The sequence below is a fragment of the Rhinolophus ferrumequinum genome, chromosome 13 (assembly GCF_004115265.2).
Source record: "Rhinolophus ferrumequinum isolate MPI-CBG mRhiFer1 chromosome 13, mRhiFer1_v1.p, whole genome shotgun sequence".
NCBI classification, from domain to species: domain Eukaryota; kingdom Metazoa; phylum Chordata; class Mammalia; order Chiroptera; family Rhinolophidae; genus Rhinolophus; species Rhinolophus ferrumequinum.
Genome location: NC_046296.1, coordinates 26,696,570 through 26,718,840, shown reverse-complemented (window position 1 = coordinate 26,718,840; position 22,271 = coordinate 26,696,570). Strand labels below are relative to the sequence as shown.

The window sequence follows — 22,271 nt, the reverse complement described above, 5'->3', positions numbered from 1 at the left end:
GTCAATACTCTAAAGAATTCTACATGTGATTAGGATTGGTGAGGTTATACAATTCTTACATAGAGATGGGCAGTAAATATACCATACAAAGCATGTGTTATTTATAATTTCTTATCGAAAAAGTTCCATAAAACCAGATATTTATTTGCAATGGTAATAATTTGAGTTGTTGAATCTTGTATTTTAACAATATTATTTGCTGATTTTTAGCTGAAAACATTAATTGATCTTTATATTCCCCATTTTTGCACTATATTTTAGAGAATTATGCCATGACTGTATGTGATTATTCAGCTTTAATATTAATGGTTAATTATGACTTTTCAACTTCAGAAAGTTTAAGATATTTTTATCACCCTGGAGCTGAAAAGCACTTTAAGAAATCACCTGTCTACCTTCCTGCTCTTAGGCAAGGCTGTACCTAAAAAAATCACAGGAAGCTATGGGAATTATCTATATGATTTTTTTCTAAAGAAAGTACATCCTATAACTTGCCCTAAAGCAAGCTCAACACTACAAAAATATTTAAGTATATAATTATACTGGAAGCTATGAAGTTGAGGCATCGATATGAGGACTAGATACCTCTTTACCCTCACTTTTCATACTCTTTTAGTCACCTGTAGGGGGAAAATAACTTAAAAAACAACAACACACACACAAAAAAACTTAACCCACTTGGTCCAAAAGCAAGTAAATGTTTGTGAAAACTGTTCTGTGACACTAGAACCTGGAAATGCAAGAAAAGAAGTATGCATTCATTCTAACAACAGTATTTTACATGTACCTTTCAGTTAGGTTTGAGGCTCATATAAGCAAGTAAAATAACTCCCTAAAGAAGGAGATGAAGCGTTCTGTATGCCGCCATGTCTCCTGTAAACACCACCACAATTAGATTCAGGAATTATATCCACCTCTTAAAAGTCCTTATGAGGTAGAATGCAAAGGTGCTGTTTCATCACATAAAGGTGAAAACATGCTTTCTGTAACTTAGAAAACTCAAGTATTCAATAGTTTTTATGCCAGTCATGTACATCCTGTAATTGGACCTTTCATCTATTCTTCGCTTCTTTGCACAAACTGAATGTCTCTTGTCCTTTTTGTAGTGATGACAGTCATAATTGAATTTTGAAGCCATATAAGTGATACTTTAACCCTAGATTGTCCTCATGTATTCTTGTGTCCCTGAAAAATCTACCTTATGTTTTAAAAATGGTATAGTATGTTGCTGGTGGTAGATAATCCAACTTTCCTGTCCTTTTTAAAAAAATATTACTTGTAGCTCCAAATCTACAGTGACTCTTTAAAGAATGTTAATATCAGAAATTTTTTTTAATGGTGTGAGGATGGTGATCTTTAGCTGCATAGTATATAAAAATCCAGGACTGTTTTCTATGATTTGCTGGTTAAGAAAGTTTAAAGACCATTGGATTGTGTCTTATATTTGATAATTGTCCAGAGACTATATAAAATGACTGTATCACTGAAAAAAACATCTAGATATAGTTGTGAAGTGACCTAAACCAGCTTGATCATTTGTAAATTTTAGGGGTAGTGTTTTTGTTGGTTTTGGTAGATAATGGTGGCCACTGAAACAGTTAAAGGTGTTTCTTTCCAACCTTACTACCAGGTTATAAAGAAATGACCACATTCTGGCACATACAGATATTTTTTAAACAAACATTCATATGTGTGCAGAACCAAAACAATTTATAACAACTTGTTCTGCAAAGTCCATGAAGGAAGTTTTGAGCTCTTCATTTAGGCATTCCAACCATCACATTACATGAAAAGTTCAGTAAAACTACATATACAGCATTCACAATACAAGATTTGATTACCTTTCTAGTCAGTATCAGGCAACCAGACTGCTCCCAAACCAATGGCTACATACAGGGCTGTTAAAGGATCAACTCGGCACCATCTATAAAGATAAAGCCTGTAGGCTTTGCTGGATTTTTATACCCTATTTATTCAAGGGTGGAAAATAAGTATGAAATATTTAATTCACAAATCCTGAAGTTGAAGTTTAACTAATTGATGTGTTCATATCGATCACACTATCTGTACTGAAATGTAAGAATATTACAGACATCATAACAGGAGTGTTGTTAAATATTTAACATGGAGGAGATTTTATAATACCATTTTTCAATGTGCTTTAAAATTTTTTAAGAATGTTTCAGATGTTCAAAAAATAATGTTAAATGTGTTTTAAACACTTTTAAAAATGTGTTTCAAGATACATTCGGTCAACTTAATTAAAAATACATGCGATCAGTTTACTTCTTCACTGATATTCTTCATTAGAGATTTGAGATCTGGCTTTTAATTTTTTTCATACAACTCTTAGTAAATTTGTTACTAATATTAAGAATCATGTTTAGCTATCTATTATTAAATGGCATAATTTACTTAAACTCAATTTTATCACTTATAGCCCTTTGTATTTCACAGTTTATATATTTGAATTTCACAAGTAGATTTGTTAGTTTTATATTTCTAACTGGAGACCAATAGCATTCATTATCTTTATAGAATAAAGTCCATGCATTCATTCAACAATTACTAAGCACTTGTTATATGCAGGGAATTGTACTACATTCCAATAGAATTTTCAAACTGTAGTATGCTTTAGCATCATCTTGGGAGCTTGTTAAATCTCAAATGAGATCCAGGACTCTGCATTTTAACAAATATCCCAGGAGCTGCTGATGAAAGTGTTCCCAATCCACGCTCTGAGGAACACAGCCTAGAAGATAACTAATTAGCCAGACTAACCACCTGTATTGAAGAGGCTCACAGCCTGCTGGGGACAAACAAGGAAACAACTAATAACTGATCCCATATGGGGTCAGGTGCAGGGAATTCTAAGTCTGGCTGAGAACTAGAGAAGGCTTCTCAGGATATTCGATTTCTTAATTCAGTGGTTCTGTGTGGTGATGGGTGAATATGGGACGTTTTTGCCCCCTAGAGAACATGTGGCAATATCTGGAGACATTTTTGATTGTCATGATTTGGTGGGGGAGGGTCAAAGTGTGCTACTGGTATCCCATGAATAGAGGCCAGGGATGTAGCTAGCCGGTTACCCTGTACTTCCTAGAAAAGTCCCCTCAAAGATTTGGTCCGAACTGTTAATAGTTCTGTGCTTGAGAAACCCTGCGTTAGCTTAATTATTTGTTCCCGTCTCCTTAATGTCTGTTGCTTCTCTCCCCGGATACACACATAGATTAGTTACACAAGTGTTAACTAAAAATAGATGAAATTAAATGTGAATAGATGATTATTGTAAAAGATGCAAACAATAAGCAACTGTATAAAGTAAAAAAAGGAAAGTTCTCTCATCTATAATTCCTCTAGACTTTTTTTTTCATGAAATTACATGGACATACATATATTTGAAGGTTGTTAGCTTTATGCTTTCTTCTTAAATGGAATCATGACTTTACATATTATTTTGTGACCTGCTTTTCTTATTTTACTGTGAGCAGTTGCTGCACAGTTTTCCATAGTACACATGGATGTACCATAATGATTTAACTTTTATTCTGCTGATGAATATTGAGGTGGTTCCCAATTTACTTGATGGTGTTTTAAATAGCACTGCACTGAGATTTATGCACTCTAGTGCATATTAGATTCCCAGATTCTGGGATAGATTCCCAGAAATGGAATTGTTCAGTCAAAGGGGACATTTATTTTGACAGTTTAAATGCTCCAGGAATACCCTCATAAAAGACTGTAACTATTTATATTCCCACCAACAGTGATTGAAATGCCTGTTTTCCATACCCTCACCAACATTGGTTATCACTAGACTTTTTAATTTTTGTCACTCTGATGAGTAAACATGCTATCTCATTATCATTTTAGTTTTCATTCCCCTGATAACTAGTGAAGTTGAACATCTTGCTGTTTATTGGCCACTTACGTTTTTCTGTGAATTGCCCAAGGATACTCATTGCCAATTTTCAATTGAAATGATTTCATTTTTCTTATGTATTTGTAGATCTTTATTCTGTACATTGGTTTATCTTTATCTTACAGATATTTTGTCCCTACCTGTCACTTTTTAAAAATTACTGTTGCAAATGATGTCTTTCACCACATAGTAAGCCTTTAGTATTTATATGTTCAAATTTGTGTCTTTTTTTTTTTTAATGCAGTACAGTGTAGTGGTTTCCTGTCTTTAAAATGGGATAGTAATAATGTCTACCTTACAGGATTGTTGTGAAAAACAAATGAGATATCACAGTAAAGCATTTAGAATAATGCCTGGCAAAAGTACGTACTCAATGAAAAGTAACTGTTGTTATTTCTTCTGGTTTTGTGCCTTATTTAGGAAGGTCTTCTGTGCCTTAAAATTATAAAGATATGTCACCACAGAAAAATTAACAGCATAGGCAATTGACAGAGTATTGTCGGAGTGTAGTTGAGGGAGGGACTGTTGGTTTTTCCTTCATATGGACGCACAGGCAGTATCCCAGAGAGCTTTGCTATGTTCAAGAATTTTAACTTTATCCTGGAAGCAGAGAAAAATCCTTGACAAATTATAAGCATGAACTAGTTGTAAAAGATTCCCACACTTCTCAAATTATTATGGAAGGAGAAGACTTTATAGTGAATAGTAGGGTACTATTTGGGAGGAGGAAAAAATTACCTCCTCACCTCACTACAAAGGGAATTCCAAATGGCTTAAAAAGTTAATTGAAGACAATAAAATAACCAAACTAAGAGATTAGAAGTGTGAATTTATTAAATCATTGGATAAAGAAGAACTTTCTAAGCTTCTAAGCAGTGAGGAAGAAATCATAGAGGAATATATATATAAATTTGTCTACATAAAAATCAAAACTAATACATATATCTTAAAAATCATATTAAGACTCACTGTTGGTGAAGGTCCACCTGTTAATGGGAGTATGAATTAGTATAACTTCTAGAGGCCAAATGGCAGTCATATAAAACGTTTTTCAAATGTACGTCTTTCATCTAGTTATTCAACCAATGTAATTTATCTTAGTGAAATACTTAGGTATGAATGTAAAGAATTAACTAAGAGGATTTTCACCTGATTATTGCTTATAATATGAAAAATTAGAAAAAGCCTCAGTGTCCAAAAATGTAGGATTAGTTAAATTATGCCCATACAATAGAATATGTATAGCCATTTTAAATGGCATCATGATAAAATATGTATTGATGCAGAAGTAGTGTGTTCATATTTTAATGAAAAACTAGTTTACAAAAGAATATGTGCAATGTATGGTCCAATTTTTCTTAAAAATGTATATAAAGTAGAAACACAAAGTAGAGAAATAAAGAAAAAAAGAATAAATAAAGAAAATGTAAAAATGCTTAGCTCTAGTGGTACGATTATGTGTTATTTTTAATTCTCTGAATTTTCTATTATTTTTTTTACAATGAACCTGCATTATTTGTGTAATAAGGGAAATACAAAGGTTTTTTTTGTTTGTTATTTTAGGAGAGTCAGCTTATTATGCTGGCGGGCTCAGCGGGATCCTTCCCAAAAGACTGAGCCGAAATACAAGGTTTTTAAATCATGGCATTTAAAGACAAAACAAGAAAATATTAATTACATTAGCAACAAAAGTATCAGACAAAAGGCTAATATTTCCACTATTTAAAGAATTCTAGAAACCTTTTTTTAAAAAGACTAAGATCCAAATAGATAAATGAACAAAGAGCACAACTAGTTTTCAAAGGAGAAAATATAGATGCATGATAAATATGGAAATATATTCAAGGTCATGAGTTATCAAAGAAATGCAAATTAAATCAGTGCGATACAAGTTTTCTCTTAACAGCTTAGTGAAAATTTAAAAATATGTAGTAGTGAGGTTGTGGGTGTGATGACTGAGACTTGCAATGTTGTACACTATAGTTTAAAACTTGGTATGATTTCTTTGGAAAGCATTAAAATACTCAAAAATTTCACCTCCAGGCATCTGTCCTAAGAAATAATCAGAAATGCCAAAAACATGTTGGGAATAAAGATGTTCATTGTAGCATCATTTCTGAGGGACAAATGTGAAGTGACTTAAATGTTCATTGATAGGGAATAGTTATTTAAATTTGTGGTGTAACCATATTTCAGAATGGTATCCAGCTTTTAATATTTAGGTTTACGATGTTAAGTTTAAAAAACATAAGATTTTAGGAAATAATATCATCTCAACTATTTTAAAAAACTAAGGAAAATATGTCAAAATATTAGCAGTAGTTTCAGCTAGTGGGTAAAATTTTGAGTGATTCTTTTTTGTACTGTGTGTATTCATTTTGTATAGTGAATTTTCTCATACCAGAAAAATCAAGATATGGTATTTAAAAGAAAATGATGATCACCCTCACGGAATTATGGAAGGTGAAATCTGGGTGTGCCTGAGGTTAGAGAAAGGGCAACAAGTCCAGAAGCTACAGCAGTGGTCTGTTCACAGATGATAATACTTGAATTTAGGAAAAATGGCATTGAAGATGGAAAGATGTGGTCCAAATCCTGGAGAGATTTAGCAATTAGAGTCAACTTGGTTTGGTGAGTTGTGGGATTGGGAGGCATGATAGATGGTGGCACAGTTCACTGAGATGAGAACCAAGGGAGAAGCAGTTTAAGGAAATGAGTTCAGTTTGGCTATGTTGAGTTTGTGATCAGGGTTAAGGCAAACAGTGGGAGCTTTTGAGTGCTTTGATCTGGAAGTCAGGAATAGGTCTGTCTAGTTAGGAAGATTTGGGAGTCATTATCAGCACACACATTCAAGTTCTGGCCTTGAACGACATAAAGCTCATGTACTAGGTCCTTAACAGATGGTCCTATTTCCTTTCGAACACCTACTGAAAACTAATTAAAAATTCTGGTAGTATAGTTCCTGTTTAAGGTTAGAAAGCTACATGTAATAGTATGAGTAAACTTATAGTGGCTTTCTTTAGAAACAGAGGGAAAGGGGTTGATATAACTGCCCTTTAGCATCTTTGTAGTACACATGACTTGGGGGGCACTTTAATAATATATTTTTTTAATTTGTACAACCTACAACTCATTTAGACCTTTGTCATGAATACATTAACTTGTATTTTTGTATATATCTAGAGTTTCCCTCTATTTGAGAAGATGGAGGATTTTTTTATTTGGATTTTTTTAAGGGGGATGTTAGATTGTATTCTAAAATCAATATATTCTTATAAACCTTTTTGAGTACATATCTAAACAGATTTTTAATACTGATTCTTGTAATTTGCATTTGTGCTACCGAACTCTTCCATCCGATCATCTAAGTTGGTTATTTTAGCTGATATGGTTTCTAATTAAGTCTGTGTGGTTGAGAGAGCTCCCTGTGGCATGTCTGCTTCAGCATTTAATTGCTCCATGGACTCCAAATTAAATTCTGTAGTATTCCATTTTGGTCTGCTGATGAAGCAAAGATCTTTTCAGCATGGCCCGAGAAATGTGGTGCTTGTGATAGCTCAAAGGACCAGCATCACAATTTTAGTTAGGACGGTTTGACTTCTAGATTGACTTTTTATCATTTGAAAATAAAGTTTAAACTGTTATCACAGAGTTAAATGAGAGCGCGGCAGACACATAATAGGCTCTCAATAAGTATTTTAGAATAAATAAAATTGCTGGCATTGACATTGTATTGCACCAAGTTATTTTGTTTTAGAAATAACAAATTCTTGGGAGTTTTTAGGTTGAATTTGAATGAAAAGTACCAGGAAACAAATATGATAATGGGCAGTTAGGGATGCTGTTTGTGCATTGGGGTCACAGGCTCGGATTAAGAAACTTCTAAGATCCCTTCTAACTCCATGTTATCATATCATTTGACCATTTTGGTTCTTGAGTCAGTAGAGAAAATGGATATTTTCATAAATACTTGGATATGTTAGTTCTTTACTGCGAAATAATTCACATAGTCATAAGACAGAGGGCAAGATCTAATAATGAAGAATTTTAAGCACTAGTCTGGTCACACGTCTTTCCAATGTTGTTCAGAATTCTCTCTGCCTGTCACTTCATTTCTTGGTGCCCTGATTTAGTTGTACAGAATCAGAATTTAGAGTTCTAATGGACAAGAATGAACAGAGTCAGGCATTAGACTGTGAGACTCAAGAAGGGTATGTATGGCAAGCACTGATTTATCATCAGGTACTGACTACTTGCTTACGGTGATGTTGAGACATAACATCAAAACAGATAAAACGAGAATGGTATAGGTGTATTGTTCATCAGAGGTTCACATCTGGAAAATTCCAATAAAATAAATTCTCAAACAATCCTAATAAGTCACTAAGAATTACTAAATTGAAGACAAGTGAGTCAGTGTGAGACACGTGAACTTTGTTGTCCATGGCCATTTCTTTATCAAAATTCTTAGTTATGTTCTTGTAAAATTCAAATGAAGAATTCCGCTTCTGGCAAGACTAGATAACATGAATTCAAAGTGGATTCAAGACTTAAATGTAAGATCTGAAACCATAAAATTCCTAGAAGAAAATATAGGAAGATACTTTACAGACGTTACCCGGAATAAGATTTTTACTGACACATCCTCTCGGGCAAGGGAAGTAAGAGAAAAAATAAACATGTGGGATTACATCAAGCTAAAAAGCTTTTTCATAGCAAAGGAGAAACCATCAATAAAACAAAAAGGGATCCTACTGAATGGGAGAAGATATTTGCCAATGATATGTCCGATAAGGGGTTAATATCCAAAATTTATAAAAAACTCACTCGACTCCAAAAAACAAACAACCCAATTAAAAAATGGGCAGAGGATATGAAGAGACATTTTTCTAAGAAGGATATACAGATGGCAAACAGACATATGAAAAAATGCTCAATCTCACTAACCATCAGAGAAATGCAAATAAAAACCACAATGAGATACCACCTTACCCCAGTTAAAATGGCTATCATTAATAAATCAACAAACAACAACTGCTGGCGAGGCTGTGGAGAAAAGGGAACCCTTGTGTACTGTTGGTGGGATTGCAGATTGGTGCAGCCATTATGGAAAACAGTATGGAGGTATTTCAAAAATCTGAAAATGGAACTACCTTATGACCCAGCAGTTCCACTCCTAGATATCCATCTGGAGAAATCCAAAACTCTAATTCAAAATAATTTATGCACCCCTATGTTTATTGTAGCACTATACACAATAGCCAAGACATGGAAACAGCTGAAATGCCCATCGGTAGATGACTGGATTAAGAAACTGTGGTACATTTATACAGTGGAGTATTACGCAGCCATAAAGAAGAATGAAATCTTACCATTTGCAACAATATGGATGGACCTAGAGAACGTTATGTTAAGTGAAATAAGTCTGACAGAGAAAGACAAATACCATATGATCTCACTTATATGTGGAATCTAAAGAAAAGAATAAATGAATGAACTAATCAGAAACAGTCACAGAGACATAGAGGAAAAACTGAGGGTTGCTAGATGGAAGTGGGGTTGGGGATAAGGGGAAAGTGAGGGGATTAGAAAGTATAGTCGGTAACCACAAGATTGCCATGGGGATACAAAAGTCAATTTGGGGAATGTAATCAATAATGTTATAAAGATTTTGTAGAGTATCCAATGGAGATCACCTCAGGGATGATGTAGACGCCTGATCACTGTACTGTACACCTGAAACTGAAGCTGAACGATAATGAATGTCAACTACAATTTTTTATATATATATATATAGTTACAAGAAGCGGAGTACAGTTTTAGGAATAGAGACAGTGGAAATGTCTCTAATGGCTGTGTGCGATTTCAGAGGGGTAGTGGATGGGAGGAGGAGGGTTGTCACTGTGTGAGGGATATAAATGATAAATGTCTAACTATTACATTGCTTTGTGCACCTGAAACTAATAAAAAAAAAGTTAAAAAAAAAAAAAAAGACTAGATAGCATGAGTAACTCTCCTGTTGGAAAAGAGCTAAAAGCTTGGGTGAAATATGACCAAATGATCTTTATAAATCACTCCTGAAATGACACAGATAGAAAGAATCCAAAGAAGTTTTTTTAAAAAATTGAAAGCAGGAAGTCTAGAAGATAAGCATTCATCATAGCTTTCCCACTGAGGCTATCTACTGAACTGTGATTTACTGCTGTTACTGCTGTGTGGAGATGCAGAAAAAGTCTAGCATCTCCCATTTTCCCAAGATGGAAGGTCTAATAAGATCCCTTTGTTGCACAAAGCAGGCATCCCAGAGCTGTACTATCAGTATAAGGATGAAGAAGAAATAAACTCACTGCACAAAAGAAGGCAATGAGGAAAATCACCTCTTCTAGTCTCAGCATTAATGGGTAAAAGCGATTATCACCCTTGAAAATTTATAACCAGGAGCTAGCCCTCACATGGGTTTCGTCTAAGTATGTTCTTGATGTCATAATAAAATTTTTAATTTCATTAAATTTCGACCCCTGAGCATTAGTCTTTCTAATATTCTTTGTGCCAAAATGGGAAGTATGCATAAAGCACTTACAAAGCGTTGCAAAGAACAAAATTATTCAAGAAAAAACACTCATGTGATTATTTCACTTGTAATCACTTCCCTCCCCCCAACACCATTTTTACTTAAAGAAATGAGTAACAGTGAAACCGATTTAACTTTACTAACAGTTGTCACCCCAATAAACTTTAATTAAAAAAAATAACAAGAAAACTGGTTATTCACAATTGGGTATTTATTTGACAAACATTTTCTTGAAACTGAAGAAAGTAAGCCTACTACTTAAAAGTAAGCAACTGAAATTATTTGTTGCTAATGATAAAATTAAAACTTTTAAGAGAAAATTCGAATTTTGAAAAACTTGTACTCCCTAACGTAAGCACGATAGTCCCCCAGTGCTCTGAGGAATACCTGGGGAAGGCGGCACGTTAGCCTGCAGAAGGATCTCGTTCTGCAGGGATCAACAGTGTGTGAGTAGGGCTGGGAGGGGCTGTCCTTCTAGTGGCCTTGTCTGTCATCCTTCCTGCCTGCTCTCTGGGGAGGTGTTCACAGCACCCTCCACCATTTCCTTCAGCCCTCTGCCTCACCAGTTCTGTCCTGCCCAGACCCCAGGAAGAACCCAGCTGCCCCAAGGGTATAGCACTGGAAGTGATCATAGCTCATTCTGGCAAAGCCCAGCCAAGTCAGGGCCCATCCTAGCTTCTGACTGTAGGTGGGCTGGGGAAGGGGCCTGGGTGAATAGGGACCTTTTTTTAATTTTTATTTCTGTTAATTTTAATGGGAAAGTTTATGATACATTTCTTCCCAACCTATGATACCTAAATTTTCACATTGCTAACTGAAAAATGAAAAGTTATATATAAGCAATAGACAACGATACTTGAAAAGATGTGAGTATGGTTTATACATCGAAATATAATAAACATTTTCCATCAGTTTTCTGATGGAATAGGTAGTGATATAAACAAATATGATTATTTTGGTATTGTACAATGAAATGTGACAACATTTAGAATATCTGTATAATTCGAAGAATCAGTATTTTCCAAATAACTAAAGTGTGTGATGTTACAAGATTGTATGTACATTAGTAAAAAATTCATTCAACATTCATGATAAACAATGGAGTTTAATTTAACAGAATTTGAAAAGTTTATTGATGTGATTTCAGATTCCACATTACTCTTAACCTTTAAGAAACTGCCACTTGTGGACTTTTGGTATATTATCAAAGAAGACCCAAAATTACCTGAAAAGATCATTAAAATACTTTTATCTTTTCCAGCTGCATATCTATATGAGGCTGGATTTTCTTCATATACTTCATCCAAAACAACATATCACAGAGATTGAATATGGGAGTAGGTATGATAATCCAGCTGTCTGTTAAACCAGACATTAAAGAGATTTTAGAGAGACGTTTAGACGTTAAAGAGATTTGTAAAACAGTAACACTTTTCTCATTAAAATATTTTGTAGGGCCAGCCCTGGTGGCTCAGGTGGTTAGAGCTCCATGCTCCTAACTCCGAAGGCTACCGGTTCGATCCCCACATGGGCCAGTGGGCTCTCAACCACAAGGTTGCTAGTTCAATTCCTCGAGTCCCGCAAGGGATGGTGGGCTCCGCCCCCTGCAACTAAGATTGAACACTGCACCTTGAGCTGAGCTGCCTCTGGGATGGCTCATTTGTTGGTTGGAGTGCCGGCTCTCAACCACAAGGTTGCCATTCGATTCCTCGAGTCCCGCAAGGGATGGTGGGCAGCGCCAACTGCAACTAAGATTGAACACGGCACCTTGAGCTGAGCTGCCACTGAGCTCCCGGATGGCTCAGTTGGTTGGAGTGCGTCCTCTCAACCACAAGGTTGCTGGTTCGACTTCCACAAGGAATGGTGGGCTGCGCCCCCTGCAACTAGCAACAGCAACTGGACCTGGAGCTGAGCTGCCCCTCCACAACTAAGACTGAAAGGACAACAACTTGAAGCTGAACGGCACCCTTCACAGCTAAGATTGAAAGGACGACAACTTGACTTGGAAAAAAAAGTCCTAGAAGTACACACTGTTCCCCAATAAAGTCCTGTTCCCCTTCCCCAATAAAAAATATATATATATATATATATTTTGTAGAGAGAGTATACAGAAAGCAATAGGCCCAAAGGGGTTCACAGATAAATTCTACCAAACATTTAAGGAAGAAATTATACCAATTCTCTACAATCTCTTTCAGAGGATAGAAGCAGAGGGAATACTTCCTAACTCATTCTATGAAGCCAGCATTAACCTATATGAAAACCAAACAATGACATTATAAGAAAACTACAGACCAGTACCTCTCATAACATAGATACAAAACTTCTCAACAGATTAGCAAATTGAATCCAAAAAATATGAAAAGAATTATATACTAAAATCAAATGGGATTTATCCAGGGATGCGAGGCTGGTTCAGTATTTGAAAATCAGTATAATAACGTCACATGAACAGACTGAAAAAAAACCTCACATGATTATATCAATAGATGCAGATAAAGCATTTGACAAAATCCAACACCCATTAATGATAAAAACAAAAAAAACCAAAAAACCTCTCATCCAGGTAGGAATACAGGGGAAGTGCCTCAACTTGATAAGAATATCTCCAAAATCCCCATAGTTAACATCATACTTAATGGTGAGAAATTCAAAGCTTTCCCACTAAGATCAGGTACCAGACAAGGAGGTCCGTCCTCATTACTCCTTTTCAGCATTGTACTAAAAGTCCTTGCTGATGTAATAAAGACAAGAAAAGGAGATGAAAAGTATACAGATTGGGAAGGAATGCATGAAAAATTGCCTTTGTTTACAGAATACGTGATCATTTATGTAGAAAATTCAAAAGAATTAATGTGAAGACTTCTGGAATTAATAAATGATTATAAAGCAGGTTTGCAGGATACAAGGTTCCATATAGAAGTCAATTGCTTTCCTATATACCATCAGTGAGCAAGTGGAATTTGAAATTAAAAACACAATTCCATTTACATTAGCACACCCAAAAATGAAAACACTTAGGTATAAATCTAACAAACTATGTATAAGATCTGTATGAGGAATACTACAAAACTCTGATAATGAAGTCAAAGAACTAAATGGAGAGATATTCCATGTTCATGGCTATGAAGATTCAATATTCATATTGAATGTCTGGATGTCAGTTCATCCCAACTTGATCTATTGATTCCATGCGATCCCAACAAAAATACCAGCAAGTGATTTAATGGATATTGACAAATTGGTTCTAAAGTTTATATGGAAAGGCAAAAGACCCAGAATAACTAACACAATACTGAAGAATAAGAACAATGGTTAGGGTCTGGCCTGGTGGCTCAGGCGGTTGGAGCTCCATGCTCCTAACTCCGAAGGCTGCCGGTTCGATCCCCACATGGGCCAGTGGGCTCTCAACCACAAGGTTGCCAGTTCAATTCCTCGAGTCCCGTCGTGGGCTCCGCCCCCTGCAACTAAGATTGAACAGGGCACCTTGAGCTGAGCTGCCGCTGAGCTCCCGGATGGCTCAGTTGGTTGGAGCGCGTCCTCTCAATCACAAGGTTGACGGTTCAACTCCTCAAGTCCCGCAAGGGATGGTGGGCTGTGCCCCCTGCAACTAGCAGCGGCAACTGGACCTGGAGCTGAGCTGCGCCCTCCACAACTAAGACTGAAAGGGCAACAACTTGACTTGGGAAAAAAAAAAACTCCTGGAAGTACACACTGTTCCCCAATAAAGTCCTGTTTAAAAAAAAAAAAGAACATTGATTGGACAACTGATACCACCTGACATCAAACTAACTTAAAGCTACAGTCCAAGACATTATGGTATTTATGAAAGGACAATGAGATCTATGGAACAGAATAGAGAGCCCAGCAATAGACCCCCATAAATATAGGCAACGTACCTTTGACAAAGGAGCAAAGGCAATACAATTGGTCAAAGGTAATTTTTTCAATAAATGGTGCTGGACCAACTGGACATCCTCACAAAAAAAGAATCGAGAAATATACCTTACATTCTTGACAAAAATTAAAATGAATAATAGCCCTAAATGTAAAATGCAAAACTATAAATCTCCTAGAAGACAACACAGGAGAAAACCTAGATGACCTTGGGTGTGGTCATGCCTTTTTATCTACACCACCAAAGGCATGATCCATAATAGAAGTAGTGGATAAGCTGGATTTCATTAAAATTAAGAACTTCTGCTATGCAAAAAACCAATTTTAAGAGAACGAGAAGAAATTTATAAAAGACACATCTGATAATTCCTAAATATACAAAGAAATCTTAAAGCTCAACAGTAAGAAAACAAATTGATTTTAAAAATGGGACAAAAAAACCTTAAGAGATACCTCACCCAAGAAGATATACAAATGGCAGTATTTGGGGAATTACTTCAAAATCCCTAAAGTAGAAGTTCTTAAATTTCGGTGTTTATTAAACAACAAAAATAAAACTAGGGAGCTTGGATGCTATATCCCACCCCTAGAGATCTTAAATTAGTAAAACTAGAGATAGGCCCTGTATTTCTAAAAATATTAAGTACTTCCCATCCCAATTACCTAGCTGACCCTTACTCATTTAAAGAGGACTATAGGACACAAATGATATGCTCATATAGCACTGCAATCAGTTATGTCATTCTTCTTTTTAGAACTGTTGATAGCAATGACATCCAACTTGGGTGGGTAAAGATTTAGACTCAATGGTTATAAAAAGTGAAGAATCATGGCGCTGGGATTAGAGTTGTGAAAGATCCTCATATTTTTCTCATTACTATTCTTTTTCAGGTATACTTTTATGAAATAGCTAATTTTAAGGAGGAAAACAATGTCTTTAGCTGGGTGAAGGACTAGTAAAAACATCATTCAGACCCCTTTTCCCAAGGACACAGATATTAGTGAGATCCTGTGTTAATATTAGCCATGGATGTTGTAGACTCAAAAGAGCTCTCTGTTCTGCTCACCTGCCCAGACCTTATAAAGGGTTATTTTCAGTATTGCTGAGCAAGTTACTGCTTTTAATTAAGTAGTAAAGCTAATTGTGTTTAGAATTTAGTGGCTTTATTTCCTGTTGTTTCAGAGACACCAATTTACCAAATACTTAAAAATTCCCTTAGTTAAGCAGAAAACCTTTTTAATTTTTTTATCTAAAAAATGAAATTGACAAAATGTTCATCAGAACTCTAGATTTTGCAGGACTCATCCTTAAACTGGGCTTTCAAAATTATGCTCATTCCATATTATTTCAATTTCTTATAGTTTGATTATTTGGTTATAAAATTAAATAATTACTATTAAGGGATCAATGTCATAATTAGTAAAACAGATTTGTTTAACAAAATCTGAAAATAATATGTGGCACTTTGTCATGCTTTCAAAACAGAGGCTTTAAGTCCTATATTATATGTAGAAGTTGTTAGCTATTCTAAAGGTATAATATGAGATTACTGTTCATATCGGTGTAATAAATTGATACTTCCTGATGTAGTTTTCATTTTGCACATTGTCAGAACCTTGGACCTTAATCTTATTCTTTGATTGACAGCGACCAGGGAAAGAACACTTGATTGTTTGGGATAGTCACATCTGTTCAACTTGATTCAATTGCGGGCATTTGCATATTCTTAAGTATTTCTTCTGAGAGGGCTTAAATCCTTCTCAAGTGCTTGATGCATTTTTGAAATTCATTCATAAGGTATCTACGTGCACTAATAATTGCGTATAATATTGCTGTGCATAATCTGACAGATAAAACTACATTTTAAAACAAGATATTCTTTCTTTAGGGGTGCCTACATATGTTTACTTGTTCTGCTGGTAGAAATGTCAAATTTTTTAAAAGGCTGTTTTAGTGTTTTGATTAAATTAGTATGTCCTAACTTTAGACAAGTTTGTCAATCATAGGACAAATAAAGATTTATTAAATAATAATTCGAAGGTTAATGAATTAATTTCTGCTGCCTTGGTTGGAAAACCAAGTAATTTTATAGAAAACTATTGTAGAGCTTGAATGGATTTGTTTAGGCTTATTTTATAGGAAAGGTTACTGAGGCTCAAGTTTATTGACTTACTCGAGGTCGTGTAGCCTGGAAATTAGGCCTTAGTTTAGGTCTGGACTCGTAGACCAGTAACCTTAAGGAATGCTGGTATATGCCTTCTGGTTTATATTAATGATGGTATATGGCCTCTGATTTACATTATTCATAAATTATCCTACATCTAAAATTTCCCCTTGCCATTAGAACACATAGTCAGGGATTGTGTCTTTTTCATCATTATATCTCTCCAGAATTGACACTGTATCTTATACATTGGTAATGCCCAATCATTAGTTTGCTGTCCTTTTATTCTTCTTCTAGTCTATTATTCTGTAAAGGATAATTTTGAAACCAAGTAGCTTATTAATGGAATGTTAAACGTCTTTGATAGCAGATAGGATTCATTTTGTGTTCCATTTCTGATGAATTGGCAATAGCTGTGTAGAGAAGAATTTTGAGATCTGCTGGGGTTGGTTAGCAGTGTCTGCCATAGGATCTGAAAAAACAACTGTTTCTTCCTTGATGTATGTGATCTTAGGGAAGAGAGAAAACTATAGACTGGAGTGATCAGAAGAGGCCCCAGGAAGAAATAAGGCTCAAATTATAGGATAGATAGAATTCAGATACTTCAGGCAAAAACGAGGTAGAATGCCCCCAAGGCTGGAGGAGTTCTATAAAAAGTTGTTGGTAGTCAAGAAAGGTTTAATGTAACCTAATATTATATTTGCATTATAATATAAATAGGTTACATTAAATATAATCAAAGGAAGGAAAATGATTATTCAGAGCTTTTGATACGTAGCCGTGTGCTTTCTCCAGGAACCCTGAAGACGTTATGTCCTATTTTGCATTCCTTGCTTTTCCTTTCCTGAGTTATTGAGGGTTGTTCAAGTCTTCCCCATTTCTGCCTGGGCCAGCTCTCGCCAATTTTATATCTGCCTTACCTAATTATATAAAAGGTGTGATATAACCTCATCACAATTCTTTTCATTATGTGTTATAGGAATTCATTGGAGAAGGAAGTCTCAATTGTTATTTAATCATCTTATTAAAATAGTATTTTAAAATATTTGGCTATAAAAAACATCAAATTACATAATAATTTTTTATCTTCCAGGAATCCCCTTCTGGTCGAAGAAAAGCTCTTGCTACTAGCAGCATCAACATGAAACAGTATGCAAGCCCTATGCCAACTCAGACTGATGTCAAGTTAAAATTCAAGCCATTGTCTAAAAAAGTTGTGTCTGCCACTCTCCAGTTTTCATTATCTTGCATTTTCCTTCGGGAAGGAAAAGCCACGTAAGTTTCTTTGGTAAAATAAGTTGCTTCAGAGTGTGTTTTAAAACACTGCAGGTAAATAGTTTGTGACTCAGTAGACTGGCAGCGGTTGAGAACATCCTACCACATACCAATCATTCTTGCCAGTCTTTGTTACAGAGGCTGAATTAAATGAACTCCTTGTTATTTATAGCCTCTTTGACTCTAGAGAATGAACTCTATAAAAGTGATTACAGCAAGTTTGAAATTTAAAATTGTATATTATAAGATATCATACAGGTTCGTTTTATGTTTCAGTGTCTTCAGTGTAAAGTGGTTGTACTCTGAAATACAGACGATTCAATTTGTTAGAGCTGCGTGATGCAGCTAAGGCATTAGAGGAACCCAAAATGAAAAGTTTAGGATAAGACGGATGAAAGAACTAAAAGAACTTTTGCCAATTCATGTTCTTTGGCTCAGCCTTCCACAAATTGTATAGCAAGGTACAGTTAGATACATTTTGTTATAATCACTATCATTTTCATAAATCATTGAATAGGCATTGCAGCAGGATAATTTCTATACCCAGTTCTGGTCTCCTAAAAGAGTACAATTATAACTGGATAAAATGAGATGTGGACATACCTAGAACAGTTGAAAAAAGAAAGCTAACATTGACCCTAGTTGTAGCATACAGTCAAGTCAAGGGTAAGTGCATGTTTTGAATATATATAGTGAAAGGGTTAGTACCTATGTGGAGTGGAAGATTCAGGGAGAGGAGAAATGCAAATTCTGTGCTATGGTGAGGGGAAGAAGGCAGCTATGAACATTTCAATCCAATTTGAATCACAGTTCTGAATGTATTTGACCTAATGGAATGTGCTTACTATAATTGGTCATGTGTACTTGACTGATTAGAGTGGATTCTGTGCGTCAGTCAAAATGAGATATTTGGCACTCATCTACAGGGCAGCAATGATTTGGTAGATACCGTAACAGTAAGCCTCTTCTCTGGAAAGTTGGCTTCTAAATGAGTGTGATAGGAGACAGTGCAGAATGGAAGCAATTAGTCTTTCATCTCAGGACCTTAAGTTGTAGACTTAAATATTGAGAAATTAAAAATAAAGACCTTACCCTGAAGTTCAAGCCAAAAAGAAAAGAAAGGAAACAGAGGAAGAAGAGAGAAAACAAAATCAGAGAAGATCCTTTGAAGGTGGACTCCTTTCCACGGGCAGAAGCAGTGAATTAGAACCATTCATAGGAATATGAGGGAGAGGAAATTCAGTCAAACCAAATATTTCAATTTGAGTGAAGAATTCTCTCAGAACACCTCAAACTTTCTTTCTACCTCCTTGTTCCTTGCCTTTTTATCTTTTCCCAAGAAAAATTTTCAGGGTTAAAATATGAGGAAATTAAAGAGGTAAAATTAAGCAAGTTAACGTTTTAAGAATAATGTTATATCTTGAAATTATCCCCCATTGACAGGTGAGCAATTTGTAAGGTAGTCATATATGGTAACACAACCTTTTTTGTTCATGTAGACTTTGTGTCACTAACTTATTTTAAAACGGGGAAATGATTTTAACTCTAAGCTTATATGAGATAAAATGCAAAGAATTTCAAAAACCAGTTTAGTCTGCAAAGTCATACCATGTTTAAAAGAATGGAAGCAATTAGTCTTTCATCTCAGGACCTTAAGTTGTAGACTTAAATATTGAGAAATTAAAAATAAAGACCTTACCCTGAAGTTCAAGCCAAAAAGAAAAGAAAGGAAACAGAGGAAGAAGAGAGAAAACAAAATCAGAGAAGATCCTTTGAAGGGGACTCCTTCAAAGTCCACCTTCATTAACAACCTTTACTTTACAAAAGAAGCAGTGTTTTGTTTTGTTTTTTATTGTGCTAAGAACATGAAAAACAGTGTTTTAACTTGACTTTCTGTGTTTTGGGGTAGTATACCAGATTGAAATTTAGTTTGCATATAACATGTTAGAAATAGGTTTCATTCACTGTAGTTTGTTTGAAATTTAAAGTGAAAAATGATAGATCAAGAAAACTTAAATTATTTGATGTTTAGAGTATTTAATGTAAACTTTATAAATCTTTACATTTTATCAAATATATGGCATTTAACTTATAATCAACCCAGGTCATTTTTCATCTTGTAATTCTTAAAAAGGCTATTTATTTTAAGATGCTTCTCTATTATAATACTTCTTATCCTCTTATCCACAAAAACCAAAAGGATTCATGGACTTCAGATTAAGAATTTCTGTTGTAATTCCTTATAAAAGTTTGAATATTTTAAACTCTAGATCTCACCTGATTTGCAAACCATTTCTGTTTTAAGAAACAAAATTTTGTTTCTGGACTTCATGATTAGGAAACCATACTTTAATCCTATGAAGAAAATTGTAGTTTTCCGTAGGTCTGCAGCAGAGTTATAGTAACTCCTGACCAGTTAGTTTTTAATCCTGTTTGCTTTTTATTGATTAAATATATCACTTAAAAATTAATAAATATGAGTATTTAGATTTTTCAGTAGTATTGTAGAAGTGTTTAAAAAGACAACATATAGAGAGAAGGAATATATTAATATTTTTTTTAAGAAGCAATCCTTTTTCAAGCAATGTCATTTAATGAACTGTGTTGTAAATCGTTGATGTAGGGATGAAGACATGCAAAGTTTGGCTAGTTTGATGAGTATGAAGCAGGCTGACATTGGCAATTTAGATGACTTTGAAGAAGATAATGAAGAAGATGACGAGAACCGAGTGAACCAAGAGGAAAAGGCAGCAAAAATCACAGGTTGGTTTTATTAGCATTAACTTAAAAGATTTTCTTTTTTTCTAAAGTTGAAAAACTCATTCTTGTTTCCAGGAAAAAACAATTCCACGAACAAGGTATTTTTTCTTCCTTAAGCCTTTCTAATGTAATATGCTATTTAGCTCTCTGAAAAGTTTGTTATTTAATGTGCAATGACAGATTTTAGCAACTTAAGATCAAGTCCAAGGTTAATCAAGAAAGCGTAAAACTTTACTGGAACTACTGATTATAGTATAAAGTAGCCTAAGTTTGTTCATGCATATTTTGTCAATGTATGAATGAATCCTCTATAAGGAAAGATCTGCCTTAAGGGTGAAATGAGAAACGTTAATTAGCTACCTTCTCCTAGCTCATGGACATTTTATCTTATATGTAAAAGCTCCCATGCAGTTATTCCTTATGACTGGTTTGATCATAATACTAAAATGTTTAGTGTTAGAACCTCTTTGTAGTAATTGGTCAATAAATAATTATTGACAATCTGGCATACTTAAGAAATTGATGTTATACTTTTATTATCGGAGTGAAAATCAAGCACAAAAAATATATATTCCTTTCAGCTTATTGCTCTAAATTTATGGATTGATAGTCCTTGACTTGTATCATCTATTTACCTCTTACTGGTTTTACAAATTTCTTGGGCACTTTGGCATGGGTCTCTTGACTCTACTTCAACTCTTACTAACATATGGGGATTTCAATTGATTATTTGAATGACCCATTTAACTCCCTAGCCAAAGACTTCCTTGACTTTCTCAACTTCAGTGACCTTCACCTCCACTCTACTTCCAGAAATCTGTTATAGAGGATTGATCAGACTTGTGTGCAAAGATAAATGTTTTTTCCTGTGTGAATTTTATAAATTATTATTTTCTAATTTATATTTGCCATTTTGATTTCTTATTTAACCCAAGGGTATTTAGGAGAGTTTTATTGTAGGTTTTGTTTATATATTTCTAGTTTAATTTCAACCATATAAGATTCTGAAGCCTGTCAGATTTCAATTTTTAAAAAAAAATATGCTTGAGGGTTTTTTTTTTGTGTGTGTGTGTGTGTGTGTTTTGTAGTCTGGATATATGATCTACTTTTGTAAATTTTCCATAAATATTTTTTACATGTATATTCTGTTTGTTGGATTCAGCATATAGGTATTAGACTAAACTTCAAATTTATATTATTTATTTAGATTCTCGTTCTTTTTGTATAGTTTATGAAAAACAGAGAACTTCAATGTTAAATTATTTAGTTCATAAAATTTTATTCTCTTATAGCTTCATTGTGGATTGTAATTTGATCACTTTGCCCCCACTTAATGCCTCTTGCCTTGAAATTTTGCCTGATGTTGATATTTGCAACCCATGCTTTCTTTTATTTGTATTTTCTCAGTGTATTTATCACTTTATTTTTAACCTATCTGTATTAAGCACTTCTCTTATGATTAATATTTGGTTGATCAACCTTATAGTCTTTGCCTTTTAATAGTTATATTTCTTGACAACTGACATACTTAATTTCACTTACATTACTTTATTTACATTTTATTTTGGAAATTTTCTTATTTTTTTTTTGCACCCACACCTTACATTTTGCCATTCTCTAATGTTCTTTAAGTATTATTTTAATAGAGTAATTTGAAAGTTAAACATACTATTTTCGTTTT

At 34.4% G+C, this 22,271-nt stretch overlaps 1 protein-coding gene across 12 annotated transcripts in view; it reads left to right on the top strand.

Annotated features, from left to right (window-relative positions):
- EHBP1 (EH domain binding protein 1) overlaps positions 1-22,271 on the top strand; it is a 422,624-nt gene that overhangs the window by 215,859 nt on the left and 184,494 nt on the right. For all 12 annotated transcript variants that reach the window (XM_033124978.1, XM_033124981.1, XM_033124988.1 and 9 more), the window contains 2 exons: positions 17,649-17,830; positions 20,454-20,593. In XM_033124978.1, the coding sequence (XP_032980869.1) occupies positions 17,649-17,830; positions 20,454-20,593 (322 nt within the window). The remainder of the gene's footprint in view (positions 1-17,648; positions 17,831-20,453; positions 20,594-22,271) is intronic.